We start from the raw sequence: 27,422 nt of genomic DNA, 5'->3' as shown, positions 1-27,422 counted from the left end.
TGAGGTTCAAACCCAGGTCACTCACGTGAAAGTCCAGGATTCTTCCTGTAACCTACAGATTGCCAGTGGAGTTCTAGCAGTTGCTGAAAACAATGGGAGTGTTCCAAGCAATCCAGTAGATTGCACTGGGTGCATACAGTAACTCCCCCGCCACCCCTCTTTTTTTTTCTCAACGTTTGTTCAGTCAAGTACAAGACTTCCAACTATCTTGAAATGAATTTTTTATTAATTTTTCATATTTAGGAATCGTACTAAAGGAAAATTCAGTCAGTAAAGGTGAATATATCACTTTTCAGCTGCTAAATGAGTGGCCTGGTTAGATGGTCTTGTTTCCAGGGACCCAGCCAATTCGGACATACGGATTGAGTGAAATGAATCTGCAAGGAGGTGTTTATAGAACATAGCCAGGGGTTGTAGGTGATGCATGATTGAAGGCCAACTGCATTGAAATTTTAACTTGGCAAAACTAACCATGCAGTGTGTACCACAAAATCAGCTGAAGGGGCAACAGAAGTTTTAGTGCGACTTTCCTTTTATTTTGCGGGGTCCCACATGTAACCACCACACAAACACAAAGACGACGACACTACATGATGGTGACTTTTTAAGCCTTGAAGAATCGATGAGGGCATCCGGAATCCATCCAATGCATGCTCCAAGATGGTTACTGCTCCTGCGTCTCCATCTTGTCCTCCTCCTCCTGCTCCATCTCTTCATCCTCTTTCTTTTCCGTGAACTTTTCATACACCTGGGCCAGTGGCGTGATCACCACTCCTTCCAAGACGGTAGTCTCGGTGTCAACCTCTGCAACAGATGTGCAACAACAAGGTATTGGCTTATTTTTGGAGAAGCACAAATGTTCCTGAGATGTAAAAAAATGGTTAGGGTCAAAACTTGATTGACCCTGCTTTGCACCAGTCAATTCGCAGGCACATATCTCTCGTTTGTTTGGATAGAATACAAAAGCATTTGAGGTGGTGAGCAGTCACGCAGGTTAGCTAATGCCAAGGGTGTAGCGAGGGGGTATGTTTCGGTGTTGGAACACCCCCAAAATTACACAAGCACACAGTCATAGTAACTTTTAGTACCATGCACTTCACGAGTCAGAGCCTGCTTGTGCAGTCAAATGGTTTCTAGTGCTGGCTGAAAGTTAGTTGTGCAGGGAAGCTCGATTTATGGAGGGGTATTTCTTTTTCTTTTTTACAAATATTTGCCTAAAGCATAAACACTCCTTTAGTTCCAAAAATAATTTTCAAACAATCAAAAACTAAACTTGTGATCACCGCCAAATTGTGCATGAATATTGTGTTTCTCTCCAGTGCACTGCATTCTTTTGTTTTTCTGGGGGGCAGGAGTTAGGGGGGTTAACATTTTCACGCCGCCATTTTGAATTATAGGGCAGTTCTGAAAAAGGGCCCCCTCCCTAAAATTCCTGTGCCATCCATCCTTAAGTCAAGGGGAGGGGGGGAAGCGCTGGTATTTTACAGAAGGTGCCACCATCAAAAAGAAAAAGAAAAAAAAATACACGAGGCTTCAGACAGGCAACCATGACAGGCTGACATGCTCACTTCCAGACAGACACTAGGGGCATTTTTTTTACCTGAACTGGTGCAGATTAGTGCAGTGTCGTGCAGACCAGTGCAGAGTGCTACTGGGGATATCAATTAGTAAAAAAGTGAACATATGCTGCACTGCTTGCACCAGTGCAGCCAGTTCAGGTAAAAAAAATGCCTCTACTGATGACAATAAATAAAGTATGTCTGAGCATTTTAGAGTAGTATCTCTTGTTTGCATAAGAAAACGTAAATAGTACATTTTTTCTAGATCAGCCATTACTAGGAGCAAAGAATGTTTTTTTATACGAACAGAACGACTGCAAAAATACTCTCAGCTCGGCAGCCTTTAAAGGGACACTGAAGTGAATTTGTCAAGCTCCCGTTTTTGCTTGCACTGCGTAGACTGGCTCAAATTAGCACACTTTTCATCGTTTATCCAGTTGACAAATCGGTAATTATTTTACAAAGCGCGAAAGAAGAAAAACTACCATGCGCAGTTTGCGGCGGCCGCACCAACTAAGGCTGTGATGTTGGGAGGAGGGGCGCCGTGATTGGACGATGCCCAAGGTTAGCAATCAAACAAGTTTCGGTTTCGGTTCTGTAAAACATAACCAATGGCGTTGTTGGATGGGCATTCTCAATATCTCAGTAATCATCGTACCGCGCTTCTGCCATGTTGTCGGCTGTAAAATGCACAAGATAAGCCTCCCAGGACGGCTTGTAGTCGTAGCATTCACTAGCCGAGACCTACGCAGTGCATGAACGCCCTCCGCGTACCCGCAGACGCCCAAATGTCGTGTGCTTTTCCCCCATATTTGGAGCTTGCCTCCCTCATGCCTGTATCGTAAAAAGCGTGTTCGCACCAGGCCAAGGGTCTGTTCATTCTGGCATGTGCCCACTGCCTGCAAGCAGTCGGTGCTTATGGCAACAGCACAAAAAAGTTAACTTACAAAAAAAAAAAAAAGCATGTACCCGCGGGGATTTGAACTCGTGACTTGCAAAACACTTGCGGTGACATACCTAGCGCCTCAGACAACCGAGCCACGGAGCGGGATGCGAGGGACTGGCTAATATAGGGTATATAATTAGGGTTGTTCGTTTTCGGGTTTTATATTTTTTCAAATTCGGGGGGTAAAAATCGGGCGGTATTTTTCAAACTGATATTCGGGGAAAAATCGGGTTTTTTGCGAAACCATTCCTTACTTCGGGTTTTTTCGGGTTAAATATACGGTTGTACTTATCAGAACTTACACTGAGCTTATCAAAACGTATCACGGGCTTTTTAAGTATAACACGTTAAATTTGGTGTTTCAAGCTGGTAATTGGGACAGACACCAGAGTATTATAGCAAATACAGTATACTACCCGAAATTTTGTGTTTGTTTGAAAATGAATCAGTGGTGTTTGAAAATGAATGAATCAGTAAACATTGACTCTTAGAAATTATACATTTTATTCTCGAAAATCTGGTGATCGATTTTTTACACGTCCTTGTTGACATACATTATCATCTGCATGCGCAACATGTCAGTGACCCTTTTTAGAAGTTCTTCGAAAAAGAGCAATACCACAATTTCCAGAATTTTGCTGCTCCTGTCAAAACAGGTTTTTGAGTGCAGTGGCTTCTTTCCCTGCTTTTGTGGCCATTCGAAAGGAGATATCACCAGCTGCGTGATGCGCGGGGGAGGAAGGACACCACGCACGGCTCTCAGCAGGGCCGACCGACGAGCGCGTCTAAGTCACCGTGACGGAGGCTGGCTGAAGAATAGCGATAATAATGCGGGTTGGAACCCACGCTGGTAAAAAAAACCTGTACACAAAACGTCTTCGTCGCTCAATCTCTCCCCCACCGACTGGTCACCCGTCCCTTCCGCGTGAAATTCTTGGAAGCAGGTGCACATACCCGAGACTAATCTGCAGTGGGCAAAGGGGCAGATTTCTTTGCTTTTCTTTCACCCTAAATTTGTTCACAATGTACTCGAAGCGTGGCCGGCCTCAAACGTGTTTCCCACTTTCTTCTGCAAGCATTTTTTTAGGGGGGGGGTGCATGTACGCCCTCACGGCGACCTGTCTAGAAAGCGTGGATAAAAACTGCAGCGCTACTCTCCAAGCAGCAGGGTGAAATGCACCCGTTTGTTTGTGAGCGGGGCGCCAGGAGAGAACGGCAGACCGTCAACTCACGATTGTGCAGATCGCTACAGGGAGGTTTATTCGGGGAGAAATCGGGTTTAACCCGATTCTCCTGAAACTTGTTCGGGGTGCAAGAATCGGGTAAAATCGGGTTTTACCCGAAAACGAACAACCCTATATATAATGTACAACCGGTTTACACTTTTATTTAGTTTTGGCATTTCAAGCAGCTTAGGTGACTATTTGTTGTACTGCGCTCGTGCAGTAAGCGTCGCCCGAATTTCCACAGTAGCTCACGTATAGCAATTGCATTTCGTAGACGGAAAAGCGTTCGCAGATGCGTAGTCGTGCTGCTGACCGCTGTGCTTGTTCGCCCAGCGCAAAAAAAGTGCTTCCTGCGCCCTAGTTTTACGCTGTATGGTAAAAATATCAGTTGATTTTATTTCCTTAGTACCTATATTGACTACGCTGACTCTTCTCCCGCCTTCAAGAGGCCTTATATTTTCCTACTGGCGTACCAGTCAGCGAAGCGTCGCATGTGCGCTTGTGCAGCGCTTGTGTGAAGCGACCTTGACTTGGAGCTAGATACAGTGTACAAACAAACCAAGTAAAGAAAGGCACATTCTTCCATTCACAAACGTGTCCTGGCTTCGTTTCAACTAAGCGAACGAATTGCGACCAAGCAATTTTTTTTAACCTCCTGGACTGCGACGACCCGCCGGCGGACGAAACGCTGGGCCGACTGACTCTGTTGGCCGGGGAGCCGTGCAGTAGCGCCGCAGCCAATTGCCAGCTCATCCCCTCCTGACGTCACTCGAAAACGCCACAGAAAATGGGCGAGCGTAAAGAGAGGAGGACAGCATTTTCGAATTAGTTTTTCTACTAAATAAAATCGCGTAAACGCGTCTAGAGTGGTCGAAACATGGCCTGGGGACTCCAGACTACAATTTGCGCTAGTAATCTCGCAATGTTTACATATCACTTCAGTGTCCCTTTAAGGGCAATCAGAAATGAACGCTGCATCCCATTGCAAAGCGAGTGGGAGAAAAAAAAACAACAAAAAGCAATGCGTACTTTCTGGTCCTCCGATACCCAGGATGCTTTTGTATCCACCATGCGAAAGAATGCGCAGCAGGTTCTGGGAGGTCAGGCAGACAAGATCCTGCAACAAGTAAAATGAACCCAGCCGATTTCACTCACATTTGGTGCGCCATGCAATGCGTCAACTTTGGTTTGCCATTCAGTAGAGAACCATTTGGCAGTTTAGATTAAATCTCCAGCCCTGCCTGACCTGCCTTGGCAGCTTGGGTTCAAGGCTTCAGGACACAAGACCCAACCACCCCTGACAGAACAACACACACACAAACTGGCTACACTTTCCAGGAATTTCTAAGCACTAGTTCTACCGTATAATGCGGAATATAGGTCGAGATTTTTTACAGAAAAATTTGCCGAAAAGTCACCCCTCGACCTATATTGCAGTCATTTGGCTGTTGTCATCTGCCGACCGGGCAGCCCATCGAGCCCATCCAAACCCCAAAGGCACCATTGCCACCACCATCAATCGGACGCATCGCCATCTTTGTTTTGTTGCTTCTCTCGCTGTCGGCGAATGTGTGCGTGCTACTTCTTGCTCAAAATGAGTTTAGACACTTGGTGCCAGTTCACAGCAGCATTTAAAAGAAAAGTTGGGCGTTTTCCAAGGCCAATGATGTGTCTGCCTTACACCAGTTCGGTGTTACAAAAGAATTGTTGCTAGCGGCGTTAGCTGAAGGGGCAGCTCTCGGTATGCAACGCTCGGAAGACCTCGCTTCATGGGCGCTGCTCTGTGCACCTGTGCTGCTGTACAAAGGGGCAAATTTTGTCCGCTAGTTTCATGCGATGTCTCTACGAATGGATACCCCAAGATGTTTGCTGACCGCCTGCACAGGCTGGCTGTCGCTACGGTCTGCACACGAGTGTCCCATGCTTTGCGCTCGCTTCACGATGACATGGTCTTGCGAGTGTTTAATAAGTGCTGCATAAGCAATTCCCTGGACTGCACCGAGGACGACCTGCTGTGTGGGCGACAGCGAGCCAGAAGCAGTCGTCCGACGATACTTCAGACAGTTTTAAATGAGTAATCTGAGACGAAACAAGTTATACGTCTCAATAAAACAATGGTTAGTACCTAATTTTTGTTTTGCTTTTTTCGGCTACAAGGTAAGGGGGTCGACCTATATTCCGCCTCGACCTATATTCCGCATTATACGGTAGTTGCAATACAGATGCCAAGAAGTGTGAGACGATGTGAGATAGGTGCTGCATTTAACAGAACTGGAGGGCACTTGAGAGGGGTGCCTTTGAAGTTGCCCCCTACTCTTTTCCTCTGCACCTATTCTTAGTTGAAGGACTGATTGCAGAGTCTGCGCATGACTGTACAGCAGGGGTGAAAGAAGGGGGCACCCTCCTTTCGCCCCATAATTCTTGTCAGGCTGCAGACAGTCCACAATCATTGCACAGCCCCCGTAGATATTCCCTGTACAGCACCGCAAATGACATTTGGACATGCCACGACCCACAAACCCCCATTGGAGGGGGTGTGGCACCCACCTGCTGCTCGAGGCTCATGACTGTGTGCACTCGGAAGGTGCCCCCCTCGCACGGGTCCGGGATGCCAGCAGAGCCAGGCAGGAACAGGCCGGCCGCCAGCAGCTGCAGCACCCGCCTGGGCCACCACAGGAGGGAAGGGGGAGAGCAGTGCTCAGCAAAACCACCTCGTCAACACCATTCTTCTGCGGGCTCCTTCCCACTCAGTCAAAGTGCACTGGGCCTGCTTGTGAGGCCCTAATAAGTGAAGTATGGGCGGGGAGGGGAGCCTTTGACAACGCATGGCCTAACATTCTAACAAGCAAATGATTAAAAGAAAGACAGCACCCGGTTGCTTGAAATGGTTGGTAGCCATTATGCGCATATGTCCGTCTACATATATTTGTGCACACAATCATCCGCATACAGTGGAATCTCAGGCTGGTTCCTGAAGAGACCGGCGAGATACGTAGCACTCGCTGAGAATGCCGCCTCCCCGATAGTCTTGTTCACGTGAAATGTTACACGTAACTATTTCTGGATGGTTAGTTTGTTCATTGCTTTGTCTTCCACCCTCATCATCCTCAACTAGTGACACCTATGAGCGTGTGGCAGAAGCTCCTCACGAGTAGCGCCCTGATTAATTGCGCATGCATTGATGTGTCTGATCACGTAGGTGGGCTCCTCGGATTGAGCACATCATGGCACTATAGAGAAAAAAATCTCTGCCTTGCTTTGGCGGTTTCAAGCGTGCTATCCACTGTGGCAAAAAAGCAAGCAAGATTTTTTTCTGCATGCAAACAGTTAAAAGTGACAACGGCTGCATGCGGCTAGGACAACACTGGAGGATGAGCACGTAATTTTATTAAATTGCTCAAATTAAACAGGCATGGCACTGCAGTACACTGTCAATGCTAGGTGAACTCTCCTTAGCGATGTGCACAGGCTACCCTGTAAGCCAGATTGAAGCCGACCCATATACTATTTTGTTGGGCTGGATGACGCCCTCGTTGGACCCAAAATCCTTGCAGCAAACAGTTTCAGGAGCTTTCTCAAGTGAAATGTATAGAAAATCAAGACATACCACAAGGAATCAAGGAAGAAAGGCCTGTGTGTCTGTCTGTGTGTTAACCGCCTGATAGAGCACTAACACTTCTCAATTAGCAGTGGAAACAATTGCCTTGCTTTGCTTGATGCTCCATTCTTCATTTTTTTTCCTTTTGCTCTTGTACTACATTTATGTTCCATATAGTAATAATGGCCATGTAAATAAGGCTGCACTGACCAGCAGTGCCATCAATGGCAAAGGAGGTCATGCAGGGGTCAAATTTAGCCACGTGCAAGAATCCCTCACTTGCCAGCATATCGTCTGGGGACAATAGAACTTTTGCATTGCAGGTTGTTCTAAATCCAGTATTTCATTTCAGGGCACCTCCTGCTTGCACTTTACAGTACTACATTTTCAAACCTGATGCAAACACCCGGAATGAGCACTGGCTACACCTCCGCATCAGGCAAGCGTGTTCTCACAACGCCTTAGCAACATTCACTTATCCTAGTGCAAACTAGCGCATATATCCAATGCCAAGAGTGCCATGTGGGAAAAATTCGATGTCAGGGCGGACAGGGTAACACTAGCACCTGTTTGCCAGCTACAGTGCACCTTATGCAAGCGCTTCCTAGTTTACGGTTCAGCAAGACCTGGTACAACAGGCCTGCAGACTTACCCAAGCGAGTCTGCGGAAACCATTGCACTAGTATAAACGAACGTCACCGAGGTGAGGAGCAAGATCCAACTCGGTTCACCTAGCAACGTCATGAACAAATGTGCATCAAACCTCCCCCCTTTTCCCCCGCCTATTTTGTGTGCTGAAAGATTCTATACAAAAGGTTAGGTGATTCTGGGGCTTTTTTGTATAGTATCCAAGCATATCCTTGCGACTAGCTGGTGAAGGACGACGTGACAGTCATGAACTTCCTATTCGAAACTGGCGCTGCACAAAGCCCTTTTACAACTTGTTGGGGGACTAGTTTGTTTATGATTCTTGAATATATTTAGCACAGAAACCAAAGACGATAGACAAAAAAAGAGACAGGACAAGCGCTAGCAAAAACCAAAGGCGGTAGACAAGAGAAGAGACAGGACAAGCGCTATAGTAGCGCTTGTCCTGTCCCTTTTCTTGTCTACCATCTTTGGTTTTTGCGCTAAACATATTTGAGAAGCCCGTTCATCTTTTAGGCCAACCCTGCATAGCAAAAATAACAAAGACAATGACGAAGGCCCATTTCATTTTCTGGATACTTGACAAGGACAATAACCAGAAACTCCCTATTAAAAAATAGAATTCGAAACTGCTTTCACCTGAATGCAATGTTGATTGGCTGTGGCTGCCGGCTTGGATGAACCATGATAGCATAATGGGCCTGCAAGAAAAGCCACTTTTAGGGCACTGGAGTGCGGACACAAATCTTCCACTTATCAAAAAGGCAACGATGAACAACGAGGGCCCCATTTTCACAAACACCGACCGTGTCCCCCACACAACTTGCCCTCCTTATTTTGACTCCCAGAAGTGAACAGCACTGCAGGAAGGCATCCTCACTGTCACTCCCATCAGTGGCCTTTGTGGTCATTACTGTTTTTACACCCGACAATGCAAAACGAATAGATATGTGCCTATGTAATTATGTAATCTGACTAAATTACTATTATGCACACACTGTACCTACTGGACAGACACAGGCTCGTGAAGCACCTATGACATCTGCTTCAAGTTAAAATGCACATGCCAAGCAGACTTTGTCGAGCAATTTTTATGTAAGTTTGTGAGTACGACAAATCAGGGGCTTGCACTTACTCGGCCTAGTCGACAATTCGGGTCAACACGACTTCAATGCACGTGTAAATGGGACTTTTTCGGCACAAGCCCTAAAGGCACATAACCTCAAGTCAAACAGCCAACACATCAAGCTCACTCCTTATCCTGCTGATAATTGAGAGGCACCTTGAGCTTAGGCTATTGTGACAATTACAAAAGAAACTATTCAAGGGTTGGGAGCAGAGCGCCAGGTTTATGTAAAGATGAGAAAGAGGAATCTGCTCGCATGGTGGCCACCAGTGATTGTTCCTGTAATGTTTAAGGGGGCACATGGGTCTTTGGGACTGAAAAATTGCACCAAAAAGCATCTTTTTAGGTGTCACTTTTCTCTTGATTTGCAGTTTTTCGTCTGGAAATTCCATACACGGAACAGAACCATGTACTTATAAAAGCCATAGAGGCCCGATTTCAACAAAAAAAATAACAATTTTCCCATAATTCCCCACTGTTTTGCCACGAGTGGTATCGCAGTAATAGGAAATTCTCGAGAAGTACATCCCAGCATGTAGTGCAGCTAGGAAGATAATTTCTTTCGCACTGTGAAGCTGAATGTTTAAACCATGCGATATAAAAGCATATTTTGTATTTTATGTTTCAGTAGTTGTTCAATTAGCATTATTCTCAATTGGTTAGCAGTAGTAGTTCAAACCTAGGCATTTAGAATTGATGTAAACATGTATGTGATTGCAAAACAAAAAACTGCTTCCCACATTTCATTCTCCACAACTTCTGGTATATATTCATGCCTTGCTGGTAATCTTTTGTTGAATAGTTGTTTCCTATTGTTCTCAGGAACAATCAAGGAAAATTTTTAATTAACTCAGGAACTAGTTACCTCACATCAAAACTAATTAGATATTTGAAATAAGCTAAAAAAACGCGTACCAGCAGGTCGATGATCCACGGCGTGAGTGGCTGGAAGCCCTCGAAGCGGTTGCGCAGATCTCGCAGAATGCGGATCAGAACCTTGATGCTCGAGTGGTGGGCGTTCTCCTCGAACCAGCGCGAGTGGCGAATGGCCGTCAGGTGGTTCTGCTGCAGCTTCTGCTTCACTGCACATCCACCACACGAACAGAACACTCGCACACCTCCTCATCCACCCGCCACTGCCCTGCCATTTTTTGCATGTGAACACGACACAAGTGAAACGATTTCAATGAGCAAACCCCTTCGTACAAGTCATTGGACAGAATTTTTGGGATGCACTGCAAAGGATGTACCTGTAACTTACAAAAAAAGGTAAACAAATCGTGCCCACCCCGCACAATGCTATTTCGGGGCATATTTTGATGTGCAGTAAGTAGTATTAAAGTTGGCACAGCACTGAAGTTATAACTACTGGAAAAAAAGAAGCTGTCTCTAGGCAGCACGTCCCCCATCTAAAACTTACCGGCTTACTCCCATTAGTGCTTTTGTGCATTGGCCAAATCGTTTTGTGGGAGAAACCCCCCCAGTAACTTGTCTCGTCACCGAAAAGTCAAGCCCTGCTGTTACTTGCTTACAAAGTTGCAAACCACTAATATGTAAAAGCAAACGTGTCAAGAGGGATACAACAGAGTCGTCGCATTAGTCAATATTTCCAGCCAGACTGACCACAGTAGTCTCACGGCAGTGCGAGATCCAGTGCTTTCCCTCGCCCCCCATGCAGGTGCAAAATGGGCACATTCGGTGGACTCACAGTGCAGCTCTGGGTCCAGCTTGTGCAGGTTCTGAAGAATGGTACTGATCAGAATCCTGGCCGTGGCGCCATCTGGTGCCTTCAGGTCGAACCCGCCCTCCGTCATGACGTGGGTCAGTGCTGCACGAAGGGGCACACCACGGAGAAACTGCTCAGTCTCGTCACACCTCGCCAAAGCAGCTTGCACTGCTCGGGGGACTGGACTACAGACGCCCCAGTGATTTTGTCAGACTGCGCAGGTGCCCTACACTTACTGTAGCTGGGGTCTGCAGTTTTCACGTCTTCTAAAACCTTGTTTGCCAATGCCTGCACAGCTTCACCTGTAGGAGGATGCAGTGAGAATACAGTTAGAAAACAGAAAAAGAAGAGCGGGACAGAAGCCTGATTAAAAAAATATATGGTTTCATAGCAATGCAATGGCCATAGTAGCCCTGAGATCGCACTGAAAATTGGGCTGAAGTTAGATCAGTGTGACTTTTTATTCATTTATGCACATAAAACAAGAAGCAATGTTTTGAATTGGGAACAAAAGCTCACATTGCACAGTAAGAAAATGCAGTGCTTCATTGATACAAGTGACCCAACCCACGAAATGTCAAAAGGATACCATGCTTTCTCCCAAAAGGATACCATGCTTTCTCCCTATAGTGAAGCACAAGCAGTCATACACAATTCTAAAGCAGTCTTCACTTAAGCTTCACTAGGCATGTTTCTAATCCTAACATGTGCTACTGCTCTCACGGTGGAGACTATCTTGCCACAGCACCTGTTCACAACACTGTTCTGTTGCTTTCATAAATAGTTTTTTTTCTCCCTAAGATGCGTACTACTTTACTTGCGGGGTTTTAGTGCGAAGCGTTTTTCGGCACTAGTCCTGGTCTCGAAGGCCTATCTGGGTGTCTGGACAGGCCTCCTATCCCATGCTCTTGAACACGTCATAACATGCCGTGCAGGATATCTTTCCTAAAAGGATCCTTATCTGTAGGCGCCTTAATAGTGTGTCATACTCCCAAGCCAAAGAATTCTGTAATATTCTTTAAACAGTTTGAACTAGAGGAACCATGTGAAAGGTGTCTTTATTCAAAAGACTAAAAACATTTTATAATTTAAAACTTCCTGCACATGCTTAAAGGCTGCCCTAGTTCTAATTTTTGTGCACGTTTTGATGCTTTCCTACTTTATCTGAAGGACCCAGTAGGAACAGGTTCAATCTAGAAACAGTGGCAGAAATTCGCGAAATCCCTTACGACGAATCTTGCATGCAGAGGTACCATTTAAATCTACAAGTTAGGCAAAACTGAAATGCAATGCCTGTTCCTTTGCAAGTGGAAAGGGAACCTCTCTACCTCTCTGAAGGGCAAAAGCTAGACAGGCATGTAAGAATGTGCAAGGGCCTTGACAACTGCGTAATCAGCGAGTTGATTACAATGAGCATTTCAGTAGCTTTCCATAGAACAGCGCAAATAAATACCTGTAGGCAGAGTCTTCAAAATGACGACGACGTCTGCTACATTGTGGCCCACCATCATGGTGCCTTTCTTGAAGGAGCCCACTTGTCGCACTTCCTCAATTTGCTGAGGAAAAGAAGAAAACAATGATAAAGGACATGTTATGTTGCTTCATTTTCGAAGATTAAAGGGACCATGACGACAACACACAACTTAGCTTCATCCAAAACACTGAGCCCTTTGTACCTGCTGCAACCTTGTTTGACGGGAACGTTGCTGCTATCACTACTGAGAATTGAGAATGAAGTCTAACGGATATTTACTGGTCTATTTACTGCTGCGACTAATATACACATTACCACATTTAAATAACTTCAGCAGTGAAGTAATAGCATCATTTCGAACATCTAAAACAATGTCATGAGACAGTTCGATCATTTTCCCTGGCCCCTTAGAACATGCAAACTTGAATAGCATTAGCATTTCTAGCAATTGGAATAAATTAGACGGCACTTGGAATAAATTGGCTCGTTCCTGCATTAAATTGAGGGGAAACACCTGTACTAAGTTGAAAATTAGTACGTATACTGCGTATGCCACTTTTGCGAGGGAGTAAAAAGCCCAATTTAAGCATCCCCCTTTCAGATGAGAAGCGTAAGAGCCAGACACACGGATCACTGTAGGCCTAAGTAGCCTATTGTGATGACAACGTGGACGTACACAGGCATCGAGGCTCTTTGGTGCAACTGTCAGGTTGTCCAGCACGGCTTGAATCTTGGTCATGAGGTTCAGGATGGATGCCTGCTCCGTTGAGGTTGGCGTCAGATCCTGGTTCTTCTTCAGCAGGGCCTGCAAAGGAGGTTCCTCGTGCCACATTTTTGCAAGACCCACACACACACACGCACAAAAAACTGCTTACCTGAGTCAAGGCATTGTCATCGGGTGCTGGCTTAACCCTCTGAAACTGCTGTTCACACTGCACCACAGCAGGAACGGAAAAAACAAGTTAGAAAAGTGTCCCAGCAGGAACACATGCGTATGTTTGCATGGATTAAGTAAAGGCCGCCTTTTATTTTTAGCTAGAGTTTACTTGCTCATTACAGCTCGCACATAATGAACAGGGGCACGGTCCCCGACTTAACACATCTGCGACCCAAGGTCAGGCCCAGTGTGATGGCTTCGTTCTAGAGCATCTGTCCGCTGCGCCATTTTACTTTACGCACAAATAGTGCACGCAACATCGCAGCTAGGTTGCCATTATACTAAGAAATTTGCGTTTTAAATTTCGTGACAAATAAAAGTGTCTGAAATACTGGGTGCAACAAATGTGCGCAGCAAAAGTAAATCACTTGTGTTAACTCTAAACTGAACAAAGATCCCAAACTGATACTCCCAAAGCATATGGATGCTTGTTGTTTCATAGACTGCTACAGTACACCCCGCTTGGTCAAGCTAGTGTTTCGTACAACTCTGCCAGACTGGGTTTAGTATCTTAGTCACAGTAGAGTCCACTTCTACCCACTAAAGAATTCCATACAAGTTAACATGTTCACCTTTTTTTTTTTTTTGTGAGAGCAACAGCGAGCATTTCTCCCTCGAAATGGTTCTGCAATTGTCTGCCACATTGCCCTCACTAAATTCGTTTTAGGAGGAAATGGAGCCATGGCCTTCAAAGCATGCGTTTTTCTCTATCCAGTGATGGGCAATACATCCTTACGACTGCTCCCTGCCTTTATGGCCACCGAAACACGTAACCCCTTCTTTGATGCTGCTCCTTTCAGACACTGACAAGTTTTCCAGTGGCAACCCAGCCCACGTGAAAAATTCTTTCATCTTCCTTTGTTTCAAATGCTTCTTTGTTCTAAAAATTCCGAATCAAGTTCGAAGGCGAAGCACTTACCACGTAAAAGTCAAATGGCAGGTGAGGAACAAACACCTTGGGCTTGAACATCCCTCCTGGACGGCCTGCACGACCCCTTCCTCGCATTCCTCCTCTCATGGTGATGCAAAGACCTGGGATGAAGCAATAAAACAAGGGCAGTGACTACCAACACTGGGATTAGGAGAAGGGAGGCATTTTATAACGCTTAAAGCAACGCTAATCACTCCTGCATTGAAGAATAAACGACTGAGCAACCTACAGGTGTTGTGAAATGGAAAACAAACACAAAAGAACGCGGAATCTAAGCAGACAGCACCTTTTTACATATGCACGGCCGCACACATTGCAAACAGCTACCAGATGAAGATCACATCCTTCGTCAAATAGATAAATATGCAGGCCTCTTTTGTCACGTGAACCTTGTTTTGTTGTAATTTCACATACTCATGTCCCCGCTCATTCAGCTTGAAATGCAACATGGAGAAAGGTAAGGGTTGCCTTGTTTATAGTGGGCTGGAGGCCTAAAAATGCATTTTTCTATTAAGTATTTTTGCGCAAGCCAGATTGTTGATTTGTCAAGTCGATTTTTACCTCTACTGTTACAACGAATATCAAATGTAACGAACTACTTTGCTGTCCCGATACTACTTCGTTAACGAGGTTCGACTGTATACTGTCATTACACTTCCCCCTATAGCTCTAATATACTTTGGTGGTCTCCCCAAAGTTGCATTTACAATGTCGTGCACATTTTTGAGCTGCCTGTACAGACCCCGTTTGATTCTTCACCAAAAGAGGTGCAGCACAGTCTTCAAATGATAGGACCACAGGAAGTGAACTGTGTACCTGCAGATTAGATATTTGTTCTTTCCTCAAAAGCCAGGCTGCTTACAAGGAACGACTATACGAGAATGCAAGCAGGCACTAAGGTGTAGGCATAACAGAATTTTAGTATAGCTGGGCAAAACTGCACAAAAAGTTTGACCGAGACGTGAAATGTTCATAGGCTGTGCACTGGTGCATGTTGCTGCTTGTCTTGGTTTCGCACAGCTTGGTTTTTGTGTCGTTATTCAGCAGCCGTAGTCCTATAATGTTTCGCATACAACATAATTGCTCAAACATTTGCACATTTAAGAAGCGAGCAACAAATGTCAGTGTAGAAGGGGCCCGATGGCAGTGTCTTGTAGCTGTCGCCCACTCCACTAATCCACGCGAACTATTGCCTTACACTTGTTGTGCTGCTCGCAAAATCGCTCCATGTGGTAACCCCTTAATTCTTCCGAGCTGTCGTCCATCTTGTGTGCTATAAACGCAGGATTTTCGGCTTACCAAGGTAACTAGTGCTTTCACATTTACTATAACATAAAAAACGCTAAGTGGCCTACCTTTTCTTTTTTTTTTTTTTCGCTGTGTCTACAATGCAGTTTATGCGACGTCTAGTCCCGTCATTTTGTGTAAGGCCTCATTTGGCACTACTTCATACTTTCAAAAGTCCATGGGGACTGCAAAAAAACTTCCAATTGACCGAATTTCCAATTGAACAAAAAGCACAAGAGCAGCACTGTTATTAGTCTGCAACACGTCTCCCTTCTTGGTTTTGTCCAAAATCTCAACTGTTGTCGCCAATTCGAGCGTACGACACGCTCTGATCGCTAAAATCATACTGAAGTGGCCACCGCGCAGACTGCTCACACGGCACTGTACGCCACAAACAAGATTGAGGACCTGAAAAGAGAGGAATGCGTACGCTGGCAAGAGTCTCAACTGAACTTCTGCTTTATGGACTGTGCGCTGCCTCAGTTGCAATGGCAGCGCACACAGTGCAGAGCACGGCGGTGTTTTGGCACTTCAAATTTCGAATTTTATCGAGAAATGACAGTCACTTCAATGCTTTTTATTTGAAATAACTTTCAATTAACCGACATAATAGGTTTTAGCTTCAAATTACCGAGCGATTTTTTCCCTTGAATTGCATGTAAAACTGCCGGGACAATAACATCACTTCCAATTAAGTGACAAATTATGCAGGGCTTTGCTTAACGTAATGTGACAACCAACCAACAGATCCGAGGGATCAAAGGTCTAAGAAACTAAATGCCATGAATAAAGCACAATTATCGAAACAACAAAAACTGAAGAAAATAAAACCCCACAAGAGCTGGACCCGAGCCTCGGCTTCTGGATCACGAAGCTAGCCGAGAAGTAACCGCTACACCATTACGCCAGACACTGTGTTAACACGCCAGACAAGCCCTAAAAATACGTAAAAATACGAATGCTGTCGGACGGAACTGCAGCCATAGCTGCAGCGCTGAGCTGGAGCGCGGTCCGAGACGGCACGCCAAACCAGTGCATTTTTTTTTTTTTTTTTTTTTCCCTAGCGTGCGCGCGCAAGCACATGTTTTTGGCGTCAACCCGTACCACTCTTAACAGAAGATTGGAACTTTTTTTTTTTTTTTCAGAAGGAAAAGGGCACAATACTGCCTATTTCAGTGGCAGCATGGTTAATTTTAGTTCACTCTAGCATGGCCGAAACATCGAGGCGTAGCGCAGCAGGCCGCCTGCACAGCGGCGACACCGAATTAGACGCTTTTATTGAGCCACTCTCCTTAGAATGTCCCTGTAAGTTAAACACGCTCATTGGCCGGGATGTTTGAGTTAAGCGTATCATACGAAGTGCTTCACGTTGCCTGTGAAATTAACGTGTACATTTCGCGACGAAACGGCACAAGCGATCGCCATCGCCGGCCATCATGAGGAGTAACCAACACCGGGCCGGTGGGGAAGCTGGCTGAGAAATATTGACAGATTATTCACGCTAACTCTGTCTTAGTCATGCGATGGACAATGCTGACGACAGGACACACTACTTACCCCGAACGTAACCGCAGCTGACGAACACAAAGACCCAATGAAACGAATGTGAGCTGTGTGAGCGTCGTCGACTCTTGCGTCTGCCGGCTCCTGTGGATTGACTTTGGGCTACGTGGCCAACGTGGCTACCTGGCTTCTGTGGCACATTATATACAAGCAATGAATTCTGTTTTTAAGACACAAAAATACTCACTTTAAAAAATACAGAGGGTTCTAATATAGCAGTGCGTTTATTAACAACAAATGTTTCTTTTTTTGGATTGGCTTGACTGCATTTGTTTTATTAGTCTTTTTTTGGGTTATGGCCGATCTGGCGGATCTGGCGGTTTGTTTGAACCAAGGTTTGAACAGTATTGCGGATTGCGTACGCGCCGCACAGGTTTCTGCACATTGCTCATCAATGTTCTCAATCTCTGCAAACTAATTTTCAACTACTGATTGTTTACATTCATTTTGTTTACCTACGTGGTTTCGTTTGCTCCTTTTTTTGTTTGTATTGCGCAACACGCACTTCGGCATAAATGTTGTCTTTCAATTCCACGATATATGTATAAAATGCCTCTAGCATGCAGTACCCAAGCAAGCTTACTATTTTTGCCCGTGCCTAATTAGACCATAGAGTTAATACTACGGCTTATAGACGTTTGTCGCATATTAGAGTAGTAAAAAACTTTTATAATGTAGGCAAGGAAGTAAAAATGTCCCCAGGAAATTCGAAAGGCGCAAAAATAATTCTCGTGGCCCTGGAATTTCCCTCATGTCATTAGAAACAGCAAAAAACGCAATCCGCCAGTGGATAGATTGTAGGGAGAAAGTTTGGACATCCAAGGGAAAAAGAAAGTTGCAGATGTCATCTACGTTTAGATCTTAAGATGCATGACGCGCTAACATTACTCCGGCGTCGAGGAAGCGTTGTGGAACGGAGTTGCTGCATTTAGCATTTATGCTTTACAAGTACTGAAGTTCAGTGGCGAGAGCTAGGCTAGCGGCAATGATTCTAATCACGGCGGCGCAGGAAACTCAGGACATCTACGCTTGCGTTGCTTAAGATATCGGCTTGAAAAGGGACGGCTGAGGGGTGTTGGTCAGTTCGAGAGAGAAAGCAAGTGTCAAAGCTTAAAAGGGTTTATCGTGATAGCCTGACTGAACTTTTGGGTTTTATGTAAGACAGAGAGAGAGAAGTGTCTTTGTTGAGTAAAAGTTGTTGAAAGTTTGGGAAAAGGTAAAGTCACCAGACGTCCCGATTTAGGCGGGACACGTCCCGGTTTTGCGGCTGTGGTCCCGCTGTCCCGCAGCCTGCTTGTGGGATGGTGTTTTGTCCCGCTTTCGGCCGGAAATATGGAAAACGGGTATCAAGCGCAGTGTCACTAATGAACAGCTGTACGAATTAAAGAGCCGAAAGAAACCGTTTGAGAAACTTCAAGAAAAGAGTGCGCACGATGGAAGTAATAATAATAATAATAATAATAATAATAATAATTTATTCACTGTACATATGCAAATACATGATCCAGCCCGCATAAGCGTGTGGGGGTCGCTTGTGTGCGTGGCTGGGCAGCCCAGCGAATCACAGTTTGTGATTGAACATAATAAATATACATATAGCCATTTACAACCAAGTACTAGATTTCCAACATAAGAAAACAAGCTCGATAAACGAGAACACGAGTGGGAACATACAAGACATGCGAACACACTGCAATTAAGGAAGCTTCGCAAGAAAGGAAATAATACAATCGTTACATAAAGGAATGCAAGCTTGGTGTTCAAACACAGTAAGAATTACAAACGGAAGAATGGGAAACTTTATGCGTCTGTGCTCAACCACTGTCGAAGCAAGCGTTTCACTGTGGTGAAGTTAGGGATATTGGGGTCAAAGTGAAACTTATTAAAATAAAATGGAATATAGAAGCGGCGACTTCTTTTACCGAAATTGGTGTACACACGAGGTAGGACGAATCGTTCAGTGTAACGTAGGAAGCCAGTGTAAGGAAGCCAGTGTTGTGTCTTCCTTGCTTAGTCCGAATGTCTGAGATGCCTTGTTTAAGTTACAGTGTTCCCACAATCCGTGCAGTACACCCTTCTACGTTTGACGAACGCTGGGTGGACGTGCTTCAGCACTTATTCACTTATTTAGCAAATAACGCATCATTGCTCGTCGAACAAAGGCCGAGAGAACTACGAAACGTATTACCTTCCAGTTAAAACAAAATTTCACTGAGCCTTACCCTGGTATTCTGAGTCCTTTCTTTACCCGACTCTCCAGTGGAGGGGATCCTTGAAATCGATTTGCCCATGCACTAGCATTGCGGAATCCTCCAGTCAGCCGAGTGGAGGAAGCAAATGGAATGGAGGAGGGACTCAGAATACGGCGCTTAGTCTCCCTTGAAGCTATGGGCCACGTTCTTCCTTACACCTCCCCCCGTCCCGCTTTGGGGTCCGAGGAATATGGTCACTTTAGGAAAAGGGGATAAAGAGATGGTAGACCATTGGGTTGAACCAGAATTCAGGGCCTCATAACCAGCTCACGCTGATTTTGAAGTGACAAGCCGGTCAGGGCATTCTGTCGTGCGTTATGCAATGTAAGAGTTGTTCACCTCTGCGCGTATCCTTGAATATGACAGGTTTTGCAGAAGAGAGTAGGCGTTTGATCGTATTTAGCACATTTTTAAGTAATGTCGAACATTTTCTACCGAACATATTCGCCCATTTATATTGTGGCTATATGTGTTAGTCTGTATCCTGAGAAGATTTTGCGATTCTTAAGCGATGAGGTCCCCGTGTGGCACAGGGAAGAAAGGTGTTCCTAAGTGTAGAATGAAAAGACGTTTTCCATATTTTTCGAAGAGGGGAGTGTGATATAGTCATGTTCAACAGGGAGCACGGTAGGCGAGTTCGAGTGGATATTGGTCGGCTGCGTCACTCCATTCCAGACCCCTGTGTTCCTGTGTTAATGTATTGTGAACTTTTATCATTGTGGGTTCGAGAACCTTTCGCGAGCGTTTAGGTGCTTTGCCTGCAGCCAAGATTCTAATGGCCTATTGAGCGTGTCCCCAGTGAAAATGTTCAACTGGGAATCCAACTGGTCTCACTTCAACTGGGTTATGGGACAATTTCCAGTTGGTACCAGTTGCAACTGATCCCAGTTGCAGTGAATCCCATTTGGGGCCAACTGCAAGTGGGATAGGTGGGAATGGTCGCAACTAGTCCCAACTGGTCCCAGTGTACTGGTCCCAGTTTGGACCAGTTGCGGCCATTTCAACCTGTTCCAGTTACAGCTGATCTCCGGCACTCCCCGTTCCACAGTCATCTGTCACTAACAGCAGCAGCGGGACAATTCTCCCAACTGCACTTGGCTGCTCAACCAGGTAGCACCAACAACTGGCACAAAACACACAGCTTCTTTGACGCCATTTATTCTGCATATGCCAAAATTGTAACAAAATATTTCATCCTCATTGCTTCCTTGGCTCACCACGCGTTCTTCAATCCGCTTCGATGATGTCCCGTATCAGCAGGCGAGGGAGAGAGGTGGAAGAATGGCTTGCGCTGGCGTTCAGCATCCCCCCCCCCGGCTCCGGTCTCTGAAAATATGTCATTTGGTGATTTAGATAGACAGCAAAAAAAAAAAAAGTAACTGCTCTGATGTAAAATTACGACGCAATGTAACCAAAGAAGGCACTTTAACAATAACATGAACATTTGTAGTTTTCAGCGCTACCTCTCTGACATGCACCTCCCAAGAAGGCAACTTTTCTCGCAAAAAAACTGGCCCTTCAAAGAGAGCGGGGGGGGGGGATATAGAAGGTTGAATTTGTGTTGAAAGACGCCATGTGTTTTTGACATGCAATGCCATTTATTGTAGCATTTTCCTAGAGAGAAATCAACATAACGTTTGCATTGAAAGTGAATGAGGTTTTGGTTATTGCTCTGAATGTGCGCCACTGAAAAGGAAGCGCACATATTTAGTCAATTAAAAGCTCTTCGTTGTATCCGAATCCATCAAACGAACGTTAAAAAGTATGCAATGCATATGACATAATGTACTTGATATTCATATATACATACACGCAGAATACCACGCAATACTATGCCAACTGGCCGCGGAGACAGCATTTCGTTGTGTTGTTCCTCCCCTTTGTCCACCTCTGTCTAGGGGAGCGCACTCGCCGGCGAATTTTCTCTGCTCGCGTGTCTTTGCTCAATTCATCTATGCATATTTATCGTCGCAGTTACTAAAATGATGCTTATCAAACGCAAAAAAAATCGCATCACGATGGTAAAAAAAAACGACCAATGACGGCCGGTTTTAAGTACGGACCTGCTGTCGAAAAAACCGGTCGGGCTGGTCAAAAACCGGGAAGATGGCAACCCTAAAGCGGGATTCCCGATTCACACGACGACGACGGAGAAATCCCGTCTTTCTAGCCCGAGAAGCCCGCTCACGTGACCAGTTTTAGGCTCCGCCCCTTGGCTGGGAACGCCCGCGAATGCTCCGAGAAAGAAAATGTCTCCGCATGTTTTCGATCGACGGCGGCGGACCTCCGCGGGAAAGCAATCTGTTTCTGGCACCGCGGTCACGCGGTTTAAAGCGGGGTACACCGTAACTCATGTCCGTCCGAGCAATCCGGTTTCCGACGCGGACGCGGCGCGTCAAAATATCTAGCAGGTTGGATGCAGAGATGCAGAGAGTTGCCAGATGCCGCCGAGCAAACAAGCAAACAATCACCCCAAAAGAAGCCGGAAAAAGAGGGCGCGCTCTTGTGAATAAGCCCAAAATAAGCGGAAGTTTAAGAAATATTATCATTCTTGGAAATTGCTTTGTAGTATGAAAAAATACCACGACTACTAATAGAAGGTGAACAAACAACATTCATTTTATTCATTTTGCACAATGACAATTGACGCGTGCATGATTGAGCGGTATTTTTTTCTCGCACTACACACAGTCCTCGTCACTGGCATTGGACAGATCGGGAAAATTTATGGCATCCAATCCCGCGGAACCGTACACGTTCTTTGCGCGGAAGAGTTACATCATCTTCTTTGTCGGTTGGAAGTCTCGGCAGCAGACTCCTCGAAGCCTAAGGCCATAGCAAACGTGCATGATGACGCCGAGCTTTTCATTTCCCACCCTCGTGAGCCTGCTTTCCTCACCCCACGCGGCCTCTCCACCCTTCTCAATTGCACACTGTAAACGCAAACTAGCCGGAAATGGAGTTTTAATCAAGTAATGTGCCCTGGAAAGTACCTATAGCAAAAAATGTACTCCCTAGGCATGATCTAAAAATGTGGACGAACCTCCATGGTAGTACCGTTGCCCATCCGTGTAGCAAAAGGGAGGATTTAGAACGACTTAACACCATTTGTGAGATGGCGTTCGGTTCCTTGTAAACTACCACGTCCACAATAAACTCCCCATCGGAGGTAATCATCTCAAGCGGGCGGTCGCCATGTTAGTCTTGTGTTGCTTCCGTGTATCAGCACTTCAACCGTGGCCTAATGCCAATTAGAACGAGTAAGCAGGACGCGACGGTTGCATACAGCTACAAAACCGATACCGTACGTATACCCGTATAGATGATTCAACCAGCGCGATCATAGGCAGACAGCGCGGCCGTGTTGTTTCAATCTGTTTATTTTGGCGATAGGTGTTCAAACTCTGCTGCTAACGAAGAGACAGTTCTCGCCGTTGCAAACAATTGCAATGTTCATCTGCTTCGCTTGCTTGCGCATATATAGACGATTTAAATTCTCGTGCCAGCGCGCCAACGCACCCGACTGCAGCGACTCAACTTGCCCTGGCGGTACGACTTGCTGCCCGGATGTAAACAACCTCCGCGCAATCAATGCAGCGCGGCCGGTGACTTGGTGCTGCCGGAGCTTCAAGCGCCTCGCCTTGGGCCATCATTTTTTCTTATTTGCGAAGGACTAGTAGTGCCATTTGGTGGAAAGATTTTTATGTGCCCCTGTCACACGACGAACGGCCGCTAACAGCATTTGGATACGGCGACAGTTGTGGACAGCTCGCTGGTAAGTGGTCTGTCATCAGTCAATGCGTTTGTCAAACGTTTGGATAGGCTTAACTGCGAAATACCCGTGCCGCACACAGCACGTACACGCACGGACAAGGAAAAAAGCGCTCACTCGTTTTATTTTACTTGTTTGTGGGTTTTGGGGTATGCATTCGCATTCTTTTGTAAGCCGGTTTGTAACAGGGCATTCGAGATAAAATCGCTTGTCGCGCGCGGCGTCGTTTCAAAGCAACGTGACGGTTACTTCAGGCTGGCGAAAATCAGCGCAGTCAGACGGAAGCGAGAAGGAACGTAGAGAGGTCGGGAAAGAGGGCGCTCATATTTAAAAGAACGCGTAATGCAAGACGAGAAAAGGAACGCAACCCGCCTGCATTTCTCCGAACTTCAGGACAGAGCCGCACACGGGTACGTTGCCACAAACTCGAGCGTACGACGTCTAAAAGTACCGTATATTTTTTTCATTTTTTATTGTACAGGGCCTAATTCTTGTTAAGTCGTCCGATTCATTCAGTTCAGTTCTATTTGCCCCTAGAAAACGCTGGAATTTGTCGAACGAAGCGGCGGTAACGTGACTAGTCGCCGGCAAGAAAATATCAAAATAAAAACTCCGCTGCTCAGCTTTCACTGAAGCTCAGTTCTGTCGAGGGGGCGAGCGTAGCTTTGCCAGTGCTAAGGCGTGTGGATGATTCTAGAAGGAAGAAAGGCAAGTGGTGCGCTCGTCGGCGGCGGGCGCGTTGCGGGTTGTGCCCTTTATCTCTGCGAAGTGCGCAGTTATAAAAAAAAGAGACTAGCGCCGAAGCAAGTTAGCTACGTTTGGGCGTCGTTCACAGGTAGCCGAATCGCCTCCGACAGCGGTGCATCGTCTGGCCTGGTAGATGAACATTGTGGGACTCTGTCTCTCATATGTATCGAACTGTTCGTGTTCTTTTTAGTTAACTGCTCTACTTTGTAATATCTATTTGTCAACGCTCCTGATTGTATGTTTTGTATTTGAACTGTTGCTGGCATTTGTATTCATTCTAAGTTACCTCTTACGTTCCTGTCCTCGTGCTTGTACCGTGTTTTGCCTGTCCAAATTCTGCAGATTCACAGTACTGCCCTTCAATGTGTTTTTTTATACTCAAGAGCGCTACACAAGAACTGAATACTATCGCCTTTCGATAATATGTAAGCCCTAACCCCACCCCCACCCCTTATTCCCTTTTCCCCGCCAGGGCTTCTTGCCTCTTTCTCATTAAAGCCTATCAATCAATCAAGTCCACATATAAGTCTTTGTGTTGTTTTCGTTCCAGGCTCTGACTCATTCTTACCGCTCTGGTCGGTAAGAATGAGTATTGAAATGAGTAAGAATTTTACGTGTGGGGCATTTTTTTTTCTTTTTTGCTTTTTCAGACCGATGTTCCTTTGACTCCCTGCCTGCATTCCATGAACGCGGAAGTTGGCCTCCACATCGATGGCCAGCGTGTCTTGACTGCATCATCTTTACTGGGAGGACTGTGTAGTCTGTTTGCATCGTTCTGGGTTTTGAACATTCAATATCCCAAGAAGGCACACAGAGCTCTAACGTTTGTGGAACATGCCATTTTGGACCTTTCCAGCACCAAACCACGTGTGAAGGATTTAGAAATAATTAACTTTTATCGCATGAATATCGCTCACTAATATTTTATTTGTTTTCAATCCTGTAATCATTGGATAGTAGTCAAAAAGAATTCTGTGTTATGTTTCTGACTTTTTCTTTTTTCTTTTTTTTACTGAAAAGAGGCTATTTGATGGGCCGTTCTGTATGCTGATAATACAGCTATCTTTTAGTGAAGCAATAATTTTAACAAACTAATTTATGTTGAAACAATTATCTAAATAATGTTGGCAACAGGTGCGAAATGAATCAACTAAAAATTATCCGAAAAACATGAATTTCATGGCTTTTTGTTCTCACTCTAAAGAAGCTGTCGCGATAGCACCCATTCTGTTCTATATAATTGCAATTAACCCGTCAGACTCAGTCACTTTTCTTGGCGCATTTGTGTCTTTATCAAAACGCACTGGTATTTTGTGCAGCATATTTTTTGTTCTTTATATTACTCATTTATCCATAGCCATCTCACTGCTGTCTGTCTCCTGCATAATTTATCTCTTGTGCCTTTACCACCTACAAAGTGCTCGTTACCTTTCAGTATCAAATCTCTGCACAGCTCTTGCTCATTTCACCACCAATTGAAAAATTGTTTTGTTGTTGTAAACCGCTGCAACCATTTTTTTCTTCACTTTGTGTACTGAGTACTGATGCGTACTGATAAGTTCTGATAAGTACTGACGCGTTCTAGATCCTCTAGTATTATATAATGATTTCACTTACCATGCGGTTGTGTTTGTGCTGATCTGTTTTTCGTGTATTTCCAGTTCTTGCATTAATATTGTTTCTACAATTTGTTCAACTAGCACACTGCTCTCGCTCATTTCACCACCAACTGAAAACTTTTTTTGTTATTGTAAACCACTGGAACCATTTTTTTCACTTTGTGTACTGAGTACTGATGCGTACTGATAAGTTCTGATAAGTACCGACGCGTTCTCGATCCGCTAGTATTAGATAATGATTTCACTTACCACGCGGTTGTGTTTGTGCCTATCTTTATTTTTCGCGTATTTCCAGTTCTTCTAGTAATATTGTTTCTACGGTTTATTCAACTAGCATCGTATTGCTGTCTTCCATTCCTAACTGGCGTGTTATTTAGCAATGTACCATTTGTGCTTTCTTATAAAAGGTCGCCCTAAGTTTTTATTTCGGAACCTCCTTGTGTACACCATGTACCATGTAAACTTGTCTGCGAAAGTTCGTTTGAAATAAACCTGAAATCGACAAAAACCGTGTGAAATCAGTACTCCCGCAGGGAACTAGAAATTCTCCCTTGTGGCCTCGAAAAACTCCTTTCGGAAGGCCTACAAAACTCCCCAAGCTTTGGCAGAACTCCATGCAAAAGAAGTAAATGCTTCCCTTGAACCTCCTAAAAACGCCCCTAAAATACCATAAGTACTTCCCAAGGGAGCCATAATAGGCTCCTATTCAACCGCCTAAAAATTCCATAAACATCACTTAAAAACGCCCTTTAAAAGTAAAGAATACTCCATTTTCAACTCCTTAAATTCTCCCGGACATTTCTTAACGCTCCCTAAATACCTCCTTTCCATCACCTAAAAACGCCCTGTTTTGAGGAGGTAAACAAAACCTCCCTGTTCCATGTAGTAAAAAAACTCCTACAAGAAGGATCACTAGAGGACAAGCGAAAAAGAACCTCTAGGAAGTATATGGGAGGCAAAAAAGTTTAGAGTGAAGGAGCCCACCTGTTTTCGGTCGAACTGTCCGCATTTAAGATGTCCAAAGCTACAAACACCCCACCTTGTACCCCCACTTCCCCCACTTGACGTAGAATCTTCCTGCCACAATAAAGGCTATATCTCCTCCTCCCCCTCCCCCTCCTGTTTCGGAGGCGCGATTTCACCAAGTTCCTGTGTGACAATGCACGCTCGACATCGGCTGTGCTCAGGGACATGGCCGACAACGACAGAGCGAACTCAGCCAATTCTTTGAAGCAGCTTTCACCGCCCGCATCCATGAAATGCAGGACTTCTACCCGAAAAGGAGCGATGTCATTTTTGGTCACATTTTTCCATGGAAGATCAGTTTGAGTAAGAGTAGATCTTGAAGCGGCGATTTTGCTGACTCAGTATGCATTCAGGCGAAAACGATTTCATACAATTCCAAAGCTGGATTGTTAAGGAAGTCTAAGCTGCACTTGCCTTGCAGCCTCAAAAATGAAATCCCAGCATATGAGCTGTCGTCTCTCTACCTCACAATACTCCCAAACTTAGCATTGAACAAGGCAGGCACTCATGCACACTGCGAGGAACCACCATGGGTTCGAGCTAACTGAGCGCGCTCATGATACTGAAACGCCGTCGCGCCAACTCAACACTATATACAGTCAAACCCGGCTATAACGAACCCGGATAGAGCGAATTATGCTATATATCGAACAAAAATATTTCAGTTACGGAAATACATGGAAAACATATTCCTTATAACGAAGTTCACATCCGATATATCGAACTCTGGGCGCCTAGAATGGCCGCCGAAATGCATGATCTCGGAGCGGCGATTAAGGTGTGGATTGGCCGCGACCACGGTGCAAGAGCCGCGACTGAGGCATTGCGCCTCGCACGGAGCGACGTGACGCCCAATATTTTCCGGAACTGTTTCCGATGCGCGGGACTCGCGACGGAACCCGCCCAATCAGTGAGTGCGGACCAAGACAGCATGCAGCATCGGTGAACTGTGGGAAGAGCTCGCCAACGTTCCCGATGATGTCGC

At 45.3% G+C, this 27,422-nt stretch overlaps 2 protein-coding genes across 2 annotated transcripts in view; both read right to left on the bottom strand.

Moving 5' to 3' along the window:
* LOC144178796 (SAC3 domain-containing protein 1) overlaps positions 1–17,646 on the bottom strand; it is a 32,344-nt gene extending 14,698 nt beyond the window's left edge. The window contains exon 1 of the mRNA XM_077706911.1: positions 17,631–17,646. The gene's annotated coding sequence lies outside the window, so the exon portion shown is untranslated. The remainder of the gene's footprint in view (positions 1–17,630) is intronic.
* Positions 515–17,158, bottom strand: LOC144178793 (interleukin enhancer-binding factor 2 homolog). The gene is made up of 12 exons (XM_077706907.1): positions 17,016–17,158; positions 14,160–14,272; positions 13,179–13,235; positions 12,980–13,108; positions 12,283–12,385; positions 11,066–11,131; positions 10,812–10,931; positions 10,019–10,185; positions 8,617–8,678; positions 6,279–6,393; positions 4,761–4,848; positions 515–804 (listed from the first exon to the last, which is right to left on the bottom strand). Exons 2-12 carry the CDS (start codon positions 14,256–14,258, stop codon positions 665–667), a joined length of 1,146 nt encoding a protein of 381 aa, XP_077563033.1. The 5' UTR covers positions 14,259–14,272; positions 17,016–17,158; the 3' UTR covers positions 515–664.
* Positions 17,647–27,422: the final 9,776 nt, after the last annotated feature.

Source organism: Haemaphysalis longicornis, unplaced genomic scaffold (assembly GCF_048455015.1).
Source record: "Haemaphysalis longicornis isolate Haplotype H1 unplaced genomic scaffold, Haemaphysalis longicornis Haplotype H1 scaffold_4, whole genome shotgun sequence".
Taxonomy (NCBI): domain Eukaryota; kingdom Metazoa; phylum Arthropoda; class Arachnida; order Ixodida; family Ixodidae; genus Haemaphysalis; species Haemaphysalis longicornis.
The sequence above is the reverse complement of the archived record's forward strand: the minus strand, read 5'-3'. Positions and strand labels throughout refer to the sequence as shown.

Coding starts and splice junctions, on each gene's coding strand:
- LOC144178793 (XM_077706907.1), bottom strand. CDS start 14,258: ATGAGAGGAGGAATGCGAGGAAGGGGTCGTGCAGGCCGTCCAGGAGGG. Junction 13,109..13,178: donor ATGACAATGCCTTGACTCAG/GTAAGCAGTTTT, acceptor CCTCCTTTGCAG/GCCCTGCTGAAGAAGAACCA. Junction 805..4,760: donor GGGTATCGGAGGACCAGAAA/GTACGCATTGCT, acceptor CATCTGTTGCAG/AGGTTGACACCGAGACTACC.